This window comes from Artemia sp. Qi Xiang Cuo, chromosome 21 (assembly GCF_049724085.1).
Source record: "Artemia sp. Qi Xiang Cuo chromosome 21, ASM4972408v1, whole genome shotgun sequence".
Taxonomy (NCBI): Eukaryota; Metazoa; Arthropoda; class Branchiopoda; order Anostraca; family Artemiidae; genus Artemia; species Artemia sp. Qi Xiang Cuo.
This window is the reverse complement of record NC_142814.1, coordinates 48,230,436-48,242,875: the sequence shown is the minus strand read 5'-3', so window position 1 is coordinate 48,242,875 and position 12,440 is coordinate 48,230,436. Positions and strand designations below refer to the sequence as shown.

Below are 12,440 nucleotides of genomic sequence, written 5' to 3'. Positions count from 1 at the left end.
GAACGATTTTATTTCTCATAAGAAATCATCATAACCAATATTAATGAAAAAAATATTGAAAGTGGATTGATAGTTTAATATCAATTTACTAATATTTATTCTTTAAAATACTATTTTTTTGGATTTGATAAAGCAGAAAAAATGAAAATATTTAAAATTTATTTAGTTTTCAGTAAAGTGCAAATTATTTCAATCGTACTCATCTTAAGTTTATTTTGTTTTGAGTTTGACTCGCTTATTTATTGTAATTTTTGCTCGTTTTTGGTTTCATTTATTTATTGGTGGTGATTTGTGGTAGTTTTACGCTTGAAAAATTATTTTACTTTATTTTTGCTAATTTCAAGTTCAATTTGGTTCTATACTTTTCTTTAAAAAAGTTTTTTAAGTTAATTTCTATGTGTTTTTTAATGATAGTCATTTTTATTGGAAAAGGAAAGAATATTTACATCTTTTGTTTTTTTCTATAATAATTTATAGTTTGCCTTATTATTTGTATCTTGTAGGAAAAAATTTCAACAATTTTTAATAATATGCAACGTTTTGAAAATCTGGATACACAGCATTGTTTAACTTAATTTTACACCTCCTCAAGTTTCCTGAAAATTAGAACTTAATACTATTCCAAAATAATTGTATTTTATTTCCAAGACCACACTGCCTTTCTATGACGAAACAAATATAAATTTAAATTGGGAAAAGTCCTTTTATTAGACAGTGAAAAACAAATACAAATGTTCTGGATATTTAGAAGACATGGTCAGTATTCATCATCAGTAGAAATCCGTACTAAAGTGGGTATGTTAAGTGGCACGACAAGTGTACTACCTGCGGAGGAATTAAGCGCTAAACTATTTGGCCCAAGGCACCATAACCTGTGTCACCGCTAATAACTATACATATTTTATTGGAGGGGGATACTACAATAACGACATTTTTCAGTACTCTATTCTTAACCCGATAAGGGTTCAGGGAAAATAATCTTATACAGTCTAGAAAATAATTCACATGTATTGCCAGTGTCAATTCCAACGTTAATTCGCTATATTGGATGACATTTTGCAACAATTTGTGTAAAAGCTTTGCTATAATAGAGCCCAATAAGGATCACAGAATTCTAAGCCTCATCATTTTACATCCTTGAACATAGATATATATTAATTCATTATTCCACTGCAGTTGCTCAGAAATTTTCAACTTAATTCTCTTTAATTTTTCAGAGATATCTCACATACACTTTTTTGACAATGTTTGATACATAAAGTACAATTTTCCATTAATCTTCTTAGCCATTCATAAGACATCACAGATGCACTCCTTAGAAAAAACTGGATGCACATAGTGTCTTGTAGTTTTAGTTTAGCATTCCCAAAAACATCACAATCTGGATACGCATAGATTATTTTGATTTTATTTTACACCCCCGCAACTTTCCCTAAAATTTTCAAATATCACATATTCAGCTTTTTATTCCCAACTATTTAGTTATGCGAGAATTTGTAGTAATTACATTGATTTTAAAAGTTAATGTCAAATATTTAGCCATAATATTTAGCCATAAAATTATAGTCAAATATTTAGCCATAAATTAATCGTAATAGGTTTTTTCGTCAATAAACTTGCTTGGCAATTTAAAAACTTTGTTTTCAGTATAATGAACTTTTAAATAAATATAATAAAAGTTATCAAGAAATTTTCAATGATATTTTGAGATAACTTGTTGGATGCATGTTTACTCTTCTGTATATTTTCTTAATTAAAAGTAAGTTTCAACTCAAGCAGGTGTTTGTTACAAATGGGTAGGATAAAATAAGTTCTTGGAAGGTTTTGCATGAAGGTGAATAGGTATTTTTTGACAGTTGGTTGTTATGCAAATATGGGAAGTAAATTGGTCGGAGTGGCATTCTTTCAGATTTGCGTAGACATTGTTTTGAATAAGTTCTGGGTGATTGATGGTGAAAGAAGCTTTGCGAAAAATTAGAGGGTATATTTACAATTTTGGTTATTTTATTTTTTGTATATATTCCACAGGTGACACTACATAAGAGGATGCCATATGTTTCTATGGCAGGCGCGCTCATTTGCTAGGGTCAGGAATTTAAGTATCGAAACCCGTATTGCCAAGTGAGCTCTCCTCTGAGGAGCCCTGATGTGAGATGATTACTTGGGGAATAATTATTTTTAGATTTAAGGTGCTTTTGCCTGGTTTTGGACAACGACTTACATTTATTAATGTTAAATTTGCTCGATTTTGGACATGATTTTTCATCAAATTGATTGGACATACTGTTTTGTCCTACGTGATTGGAGGGATGAGTAAGGTTTGTAGATGAGTAGACCTTGTTCAAGGGCTCATTTATCTTAATTACTAAATTAGGAAGACAGTTTTTTTTTGTTTTTTTTTTCACCAAATAATTACCTGTAACTTACTATACACCCAAACATCCTCTGAAAGTTTCAAGTTGATGCCATTATCAATGGCAGACATGAGATTATCATTATCAATGGCAGACAACGACAAAGACCGCACTCTTTTTCCACTATAAAAAAGCTAATTTATCTAAGACAGTGAAATTTGTTTAAACCTTAAAAGAATATTTCGGCTCTATATCCAAGGTCCGTCCTCAGCAAAGGACATATATAAACAAAACATGACTTCAAAAAAATACGATCTTTAAAAATAAAAAACTAAAACAGTCCCAGAACTATTACTTGAACCAAGTTCAATGAAGACTGAAGATGAAACACCAGGAGACCAGGCAATTCCTTCAGGTTAACAAAAAATACATTAACATGTTTTTAATGTAGTTCTTGTGATTTTAACGTGATAACTTAAGAGTTATCTTTGCAACAGGTTCATTGGTATTGGTTTCTTGAAATAATTTGCTAAATCATTTTTAATTATAAATCCTGATTTAAAGTAATATTATTATTTAAATTAATTTTCATTTATATTACCTCATGAACAAATTGTTTAATACCCGAATCATTGTTGATGAAAGAGGTGCTTCCAATAAGTATTGCAGGGCTGGGATTTTCAAAAATATGACTGCTTAGAGCAGAATAAAAAAAAATTATGAACACCAGTATTAAAAATTAAAGATGTATCATCTTTATGCTGCTGGCAAGTGTCCAAATGTCTCCCAATTCCAAACAGCTTTTGCCAAGTTCATTTGCCCAATGTTACTTTATTCCTTATATAAATGGCTTGCCCAAAATGGCTCTTCTGCTTTTATTTTTATGCTCTATTTTAATTTTAGGTAATACTTGGAGGGGGAAGACGTGTCTTTATTCCACAAAGGGAAGGTGGATCTAGAGTTGATGGGGTTGATTTGACTACTGTGTGGGAAGAAAAGAGAGCAGATGAAGGTGTCAACTATGCCTATGTTAGAAATCGAACTGAACTGCTGAATGTAGATGCACAATCTACAGATTACCTCCTTGGCTTATTTTCATCCAGTCATTTAGAGTACTCAATTGACAAGGAAGAAACGGAAGAACCAAGTTTACAAGAGATGACAAAAGTTGCCATTGACATCTTGTCAAAAGCTCCTAATGGTTTTATATTACTGGTTGAAGGTAAGATTGCATTCCCTTGCTCTAGTATTCTTGGATATATAAAAGTGTACAAAACTTTATATATTAAAATATTTATTAACTTATTTAGAAATGTATATTATTTACTGTTTATATATATATGCATAAATATAAATGTAAAAAGCAGTAAAAAATACCCGTTTCTTGTAAAAAGTAGTCAAAAATAGCCGTTTCTTGTAAAAAGTAGGCTAATCATCTGGAATTTCAGCGATGATATATAACTAAAATCTTATTGGATTGTATTAGTGGATATTGGAAAAAAATAAATATGCGAAACATTTTCCCCTTACACAAGCTGCAATTAAAAACGTTTTTAATATTTAGAATTAATGAAAACTTTCTTAAAAAACCCAAATTAAGACCACTAACACTTTAAATAGAATATACTAACCTTTAGTGTGGCTTTTAACGTGGCTCAATATATATATATATATATATATATATATATATATATATATATATATATATATATATATATATATATATATATATATATATATATATATATATATATATATATATATATATATATATATATATATATATATATATATATATATATATATATATATATATATATATATATATATATATATATATATATATATATATATATATATATATATATATATATATATATATATATATATATATATATATATATATATTTTTTTTTTTTTTTTTTTTTGTGTTTTTTTGTTTGTGTTATTTTTTGTTTTTTTTTTTTTTTGTTTTTGTTTTTTTTTTTTTTTGTTTGTGGGGTTTTTTGTTTGTTTTTTTTTTTTTTTAGTTTGTGTTTTTTTTTTTTTTTTTTTGTGTTTTTTCTTATTTATATATATATATATATATATATATATATATATATATATATATATATATATATATATATATATATATATATATATATATATATATATATATATATATATATATATATATATATATATATATATATATATATATATATATATATATATATATATATATATATATATATATATATGTGTATATGTATATATATACTATTTCTTTAAACAAGCAATAATTTATTTATTATTTTTTTCTCGAAACGGCTCCACGTTTTTTCCGGAAAATTTGTATTCTGAGATTTCTGGCCTGAAAAAACGATCTACATAGGTCAGAAATTTGAGAAAATTCGTTAAGAGCCTTGATTTTTAAAAAAAGAATCACGTGGGTGAAGTGACGTCATATTTATGAATACATTTGAAAAGCATACATACTTCATGGTTGTATCGTTTTAAGTGTCTATGATGCGGGCAAAATTACACAAGAAACAAATGATTGACAAGAAAAATCGTATAATAGACGTCAAACTTATGAGCATATTTCAAGAGAATAGATTTACTCATCCCCTCTCCCCTGCCCCAGGAGTGAACGTATCGTTTTATATCTATGACGCATGCAACATTACAAATAGAACATATATAATTGTAAAATACCAAGCGTAATTTGTCTATTTAAAAAAAAAAAACTACATGTAGTTTCATAACACCTTGAGGACAAATGAACAACCTAGACCATCCAACTTGGCAAGACCAATTGAAGCAGCCAAGGTATAGGGTATTGAAAAAAAATGTCTAAAGTAATGACAAAAGGAAAATGAAGAACAAATATATACAGTCAAAAATTTCCGTCAGTGACATTTACAATGAGCCAAAAACAAAAGTGAAAAAGAAAAAAACACACAGTTCGAAGATAGGCAGCAGTAAGAATTAAAACTACTCAAAAACAGAAGTGAAGAACAAGGAAATATGCGGCTAAAAGATGAGAGGTAGTGAGAATTATAAGGAATTGGGATAAAGCGAGTATCAGAACGTGTCAAAAATGGAATTAAAAAAAAGAATTTTGCTGTTAGGAGACAAGCGACAGCAAAAATCAGAATGAGTCCAAAATAAGCCTTGGCTTGTTTACTTTTAACTCTGTACTGCTCCCGCCGTCTTTACCAATAACTAACCTAAAGCCAAAGTTTTTCCACATAGGAATGTCCCTTCCCCCATGAAAATCTCCTCCATGGAAGGATCCTCTCACGTAACCCCCTCCTCCGACCCCTCCCACCTGAAAAAAATCCTTCCTGAAAACGTCTGTATACTTCCCAATAAACAATTCTATATGGAAACAATGGGCAAAGTTCAGAACTTGCAGTCCTTCCCCTGGGAACTATGGGGGTTGAAGTCATTTTCAAAGAAAAATTTGTTAAATTTTCGACTATGCTGAACAAAATGGCTATCTCAAATTTTTGGTCAGGTTACTTCGGGAAACAAATTAGCGTGGGAGGGGGCCTATTTACCCTCCAACTTTTTTGTCACTTAAAAAGGGAACAGGAACTTTTAATTGTCGTTTGAATGAGTCCTCTCACGATATTCTAGGACCACTGGATCGATAAGATCATCCCTGAGAAAAAAAATAAATGAATAAATAAACGTGCATTCGTGATCTTTCTTCTGGAAAAACAATAAATAAAATTCCACATTTTCACAGATAGGAGCTCGAATCCTCTACAGTAGGGTTTTCTGATACACTGAATCTGATGGTCTGATTTTCATAGATTCTGCCACTTTTAGAGGGTCTTTCCCCCTTTTTTGAAAATAAGGCAAATATTTTCAGACTCTTAACTTTTGGTGGATAAGAATAAACTTGATGAAACTTATATATTTGAAATCAGAATAAAAATCCAATTCTTTTGATGCATCTACTGGTATTAATATTCCGTTTTTTAGAGTTTCGGTTACTATTGAACCAGGTCGCTCCTTACTTTTAGTTCGTTACCACGAACTGTTTGATATTTAAATGCTGATATTCAATCCTTAAAACCTTAATTAATTTTGATTTATTAGTTATACAAGTGAAAACTTAAAAAGAAAATCAGTAAAGTGCAAATTATATTCTGGTTCTTAGAAAACATAGGGGTTTGAGCCCTACTCATATTAATTTCTGCTCGTTTTGAGTTTGAGTCGGTTATTTATTATAATATCTGTTCGTTTTAAGTTTCATTTACTTATTGATGCAGATGTATGGTAGTTTTATGCTTGGTAGATTATTTGATTCGATTTTTGCATATTTTTGGTTTAATCGACTTCTGTACTTTTTTTGTAGAACTCATTTTGAGGAAAATTTTTTTTTTAATTAATCAAACAGTTCGTAGTAACGAACTATAAGTAAGGAGCGACCCAGCTCAATAATAACTGAAACTCTAAAAAAAGGAATTTTGATACCAAGAGATACATCAAAAGAACCAGATTTTTATGTTGATTTCAAATGTATAAGTTTCATAAAGTTTAGACTTAATGATCAAAAGTTACGTGCCAGAGAAAATTTGCCTTATTTTCGAAAAAAGGGAGAAACACTCCCTAAAATTCATAGAACATTGATGAAAATCACATCATCAGATGCAGCGTATCAGAGAACCCTACTGTAGAGGGTTTAAGCTCCTATCTGCAAAAATGTGGAATTTTGTATTTTTTGCCAGAAGAAAGATCATGGATGTGTGTTTATTTTTTTTTTCCAGGGGTGATCGTATCAACCCGGTGGTCCTAGAATATCGTGGGAGGGCTCATTTGAACGGAAATTAAAAGTTATAGTACCCTTTTTAAGTGACCAGAAAAATTGAGGGCAACTAGGCCCCCTCCCATGCTCATTTTTTCCCAAAGTCAGCCGATCAAAATTTTGAGTTAACCATTTTGTTCAACAGGGTCGAAAAATGTAATAACTATGTCGTTGAGGATGACTTAATCCCCCAGAGTCCCCGGGGGAAGGGCTGCAAGTTATGAACTTCGCCCAATTTTTACATATAGTATTGGTTATTAGGATGTATACAGACGCTTTTTGTGAGAATTTCTTATGGTAGTGGGGGGGCATGGGAGTTATGTGGGAGAATCTTTCCATGGAGGAAGTTTTCATGGGGGAAGGGAAATTGCTATGAAGGGGGTACTGGGTATCCCGGAAAATTTAAAAAAAAAACGATCAGAAATTAGATTAAAAAACAAGTTTTCAACCGAAAAATTTTTAACATCAAAACTTCAAAACGAACAGAAACTATTACGTATGTGATTGGGTTCGCTCCCTAGTCAATACATCGCTCTTTACACTAAAGTTTTTTTAGTACTTTCATAAGAGCTATTTATTCTAATTACGGGCTTTGTGATTAAGGAGTTATTCTTAAGGAATTGGAAAAAAATTCTAAATTTAGCGTAAAGTGAGGTATTGACTAGGGAGGTGAACCCCCCTAATATGCGTAATAAAAATATACGAATATAGAAGTTCATTATATAAGTTAATTCGTAAGTTACATATATTTATTACTAATTTTTCGTTCGTAAATAAAATTAAACAACTTTCGAGAAAGCCATTCAAAACCTGCATTACTTTTAAAAATTTCGGAAATTAAATAAGAAAAACAAGTTTTTTTAACAAAAAGTAAGAAGTGACATTAAAACTTAAAACGAACAGTGATCATTCCGTATATGAAAGGGGCTGTCCCCTCCGCAACACCTCGCTCTTTACGCGAAAGTTTGGCTCTTTCTCACAGCTCTATTCTTTAAAACAATAAAAACATTAGCGTAACCAGCGAGGCGTTGGGGAGGGGACAGCCCCTTCCATATACGGAATATTTTCTGTTCATTTTAAGTTTTAATGTCGCTCCTTACTATCAGTTAAAAAACTTGTTTTTTTTATTTAATCCCACATTTCGTGGTAACGAACTGTAAATAAGAAGCGACCCAGCTCAATAGTAACCAAAACTTTAAAAAACGGAATTTTGATACCGGTAGATACACCAAAGGAATTAGATTTTTCTGCTGATTTCAAATATTTAAGTTTCATCAAGTTTAGTCTAACCCTTCAAAAGTTGAGAGCCTGAAAAAAAATGCCATATTTTCGAAAAAAGGGGACCTCCCCTAAAAGCGATATAATCTTAATGAAAATCAAACCGTACCAGAGAACCCTACTTTAGAGGTTTCAAGCTCCTACCTGCAAAAATGTGGAATTTTGCATTTTTTGCCAAAAGAAAGATCACAGATGCGTGTTTATTTGTTTTTTTTTTGTTTTTTTTCCCAGGGGTGATCGTATAGATCCATGGTCATAAAATATCGCAAAAGGGCTCATTCAAACGGAAATTAAATGTTCTAGTGCCCTTTTTAAGTGACCGAAAATTGGAGGGCAACTAGGCCCCCTCCCACGTTCATTTTTTCCCAAAGTCACCTGATCAAAATTTTGAGATAGCCATTTTGTTCAGCAGAGTCAAAAACCTAATAAATATGTCTTTTAGGAAGACTTAATCCCCCACAGTCTCCGGGGGAAGGGCTCCTAGTTATGAACTTTGCCTATTATTTACATATAGTATTTGTTACTTGGAAGTATGCAGACGTTTTCAGGAAGGATTTCTTCTGGTGGAAAAGGGGGGTCGGAGGAGGAGGCTACGTGGGAGGATCTTTCCGTGGAGAATATTGCAATGGGGGAGGGGACATTTCTAAGACGGGGGCCGCCAGATTTCCCAGCATTATTTAAAAAACGATCAGAAATTAAATAAAAAAACAAGATTTTTCAACTGAAAGTAAGGAGCAACATTAAAACTTAAAACGAACAGAAACTATTCCGTATATGAGGGGTTCTCCCCCTAGTCAATACCTCGCTCTTTGCGCTGAATTTTTTTTAGTACTTTCAAAAAAGCTATCTATTCTAGTTAAATGGCCTTTGTGATTCAGGGGACATTCTTAAAGAATTGGAACAAAATTCGAACTTTAGCGGAAAGAGCGAGGTATTGAATATGGGGAGAACCCATCATTTACGTAATAAAAATATACGAATATAGAAGTTCATTACGTAAGCTATTTCGTAAGTTACGTCACATCAAAATTTCGAGAAAGCCATTTGGACCAAAAAAGTAAAATTAATATTTAAATTAATTTTATATATTCATATACGGTGAGCCAAAATCAAAGCTGTATTAATTCAAAAACGTTCAAAAATTAAATAAAAAAATAAGTTTTTTTTAACTGAAAATAAGGAGCGACATTAAAACTTAAACCGAACAAAAATTATTCCGTATATGGAAGGGGCTGTCCCCTCATCAATGCCTTGCTCTTTACGCTAAAGTTGTTTATTATTTTTCAAAATAGAGTTGTGAGAAAGAGTCAAACTTTAGCGTAAAGAGCAAGGCGTTGAAGAGGGGACAGCCCCTTCCATATGCGGAATAATTACTGTTCGTTTTAAGTTTAATGTCGCTCCTTACTTTCAGTTAAAAAACATGTTTTTTTATTTAATTATTAGTAAAGACGGTGGGAGGAGTGAAAATGCTAAAGTATAATAGCCAAGGCTCAGGTTGTTTTTTCACAGTTGAAAAAAGATTGGAAGAACAGGAAGATAAGTCTGCAAACCGAGATTAGAATACTGGAGGCTACAATGATGACAGTGGTAAATATGGTTCTGAAGCATGGGCTCTCCGAAAAGCGGATGGGCACCTTCTGCGGATGACAGATTGCCAAAGATTGTCCTTTTCGACCAACCGTATCGGGCAAAACAGAAAGTAGGTCGTCCACGGTTAGAATGGGAGGAAGTCATAAAGAAAGATTTGAGGGAATAGGAGCTTCCTGGGAGGATGTAAAGAGGGAGGTTTTGAATAGATTGGGATGGAGGAGGAGCGTGCGTAGTTGTGTTGCCCTCAGGTGGCTTGGTGCTGTGGTTAGTTATTAGCAGTAGTAGTAGTAAACTTATTTTTGCCATGTTATGGTGGCACAGTTTTTAGGGGTTTGTGGGCTAGTGAACAGAGTGCAAGGACAGGTTTGAAAATCAATATTAAGAAGACGCTTAGAATAAGAATAAGTGAAGGTACAGAGGTGAAGTTTGGTGACGAGCAGGAAGATTAAGCGGACAGCTTCACTTACTTATGTAGTATTATTAGAATAGATGATGCTTGCTGTGAAGATTTTAAAAGTAGAACCGCCGATACCAACGCATTTTTTTACAGTTAAAAAAGTTGAGAATACATTTAAGAATAGGAAAATAAGTTTGCACACAAAGATTGGAATATTAGAAATTACAGTGATGACAGTGGTCAATTATGATTCTGAAGCTCGGATGATCCAAAATGGAGAGCGACTTTCTAGATGTGATGCAGAGAAATTACTTATGGATTGCTATGGGTGCCCGAATTATTAACCGTATCTCAAACAGTGAGCTGTACGACAATCATGGGCCCATCCCGCTTTTTATGAGATTAATTTTAAAAAAATTTCCACAAAACAAGTTTTCAAAGAAAAGTAAAGAGCTCCATTAAACAAAATATGAGCAAAAATAAAATCGAATAGTCTACCAAGCATGAAACTGGCACAAATCAGCACCGATAAATAAATGAAACCCAAAACGAACAGAAATTACAATAATTAACCGAGTCAAACTAAAAACGAGCAGAAATTAACATAAGTTGGGCGCAATAACCCTATGCCTTCCCAAGGCCAGAACAAAATTTGCACTTTACTGAAAAAATATAAATGTTTTTACTTTTATAACTTTAACAAATCAAATAATATTAACATTTTGACTACTAAATAACAGTATATGTATATTAAACTGACAATGCATATTCATTTGTATTTTTTCAGTAAAGTATAAATTTTATTCTGGCCTTGGGAAGGCATAGGGGTTTTGCACCCAACTTATATACCATTGGTACTGTAGTGGGAACTGAGTCTGAGATGCTTCCCAAATTAGTTGACCTTTTTGAAAGAGTCGTTCTTTGGATTGATGCAAATTGCCTTGCCCTAAATGTTGCAAAGTCAAGTTTTTTAATTTTTTCCCGTATTTCTCTGGCGTGCCCTGATTTATCTAAAATCCAGCTTTCAAGGGGCTCTCTCAGTAGACCTAAGGAAAGATATGTCCGATTTCTTGGTATTCTTCTTGATGAAAACCTTTCATTCAAGTATCATATTGGACTAATTAATATGAAGATTTCAATGAGTCTTGGAATTTTGAGGAAGCTAAAACACATTTTTCCTGGATCAGTTTTAAAAAATTCTGTTCCATTGCTTAGTTCAGTCCTACGTCTCTTATTGCCCTACAATATGGATGTCAACTTTCTCTTCTTTTTCGAAACCACTTTCTAAGTTATATGATAAGGCAAGAAGGCTTATACAGGAAACAAATTATTCTACATCTAACCCAACTAGCCTATTACTTGATTTGCAGTCTCTCTACACTCTTTCGTGCGCGTCTTTCACTTTTCATCAAATTCATGGGGATGCTCCCGCAGCCCTTCAAACTACTCCTTCTTTCGTCACTGATAGGTCTTCGTATCACCTTCGCAATTCAAGGAATTTTAATATTCTATTTACTCCATCGGTGAGGTCTGACTTTAATCCATTAACTGCTTGTCATATCGTTTGGAACAGCCTACCTGAGTCAGCTAAAGAATGTCACTCGTTTGGAACTTTGAAAAGAATTTTAAGAAATTTTTTAATGTCTTGATTTTTCATGTTTAAATATATTTTTTTAATTTTTATTATTATTATTTGGCGGGGGGGGTGACACTAGCCTGGGTTGGAAACATTTGTTGTGAGGGGTTTTGAGTTTGTATAATATTTTTTTTGTGGATTGGTTTCAAATATATATTTGGAATTTGGTTTATTTTATTGGAGTGTCCTACATCCTGTTTTTTTTTTGGGGGGGGGGAGGGTCTCATAAAATTGCTTTTTGTTTGGGTCTTTAATTATTGTTTTTTTTTCTCTCTCTTTTTTTGTTTTGTTTTGTGTGTGTGTGTGTGTATGTGTTGAGTCTTTGAAAGGTTGAAATGAAAATACTTGTATTATATTGAAAATACTTGTATTTTCATTATA

At 32.0% G+C, this 12,440-nt stretch overlaps 1 protein-coding gene across 1 annotated transcript in view; it reads left to right on the top strand.

The window, feature by feature from the left end:
• The window catches only part of LOC148939649 (alkaline phosphatase-like), a 130,486-nt gene that overhangs the window by 92,176 nt on the left and 25,870 nt on the right, over positions 1-12,440 (top strand). Inside the window, exon 6 of the mRNA XM_089106935.1 lies at positions 3,258-3,576. Within this exon, the coding sequence (XP_088963061.1) occupies positions 3,258-3,576 (319 nt within the window). The remainder of the gene's footprint in view (positions 1-3,257; positions 3,577-12,440) is intronic.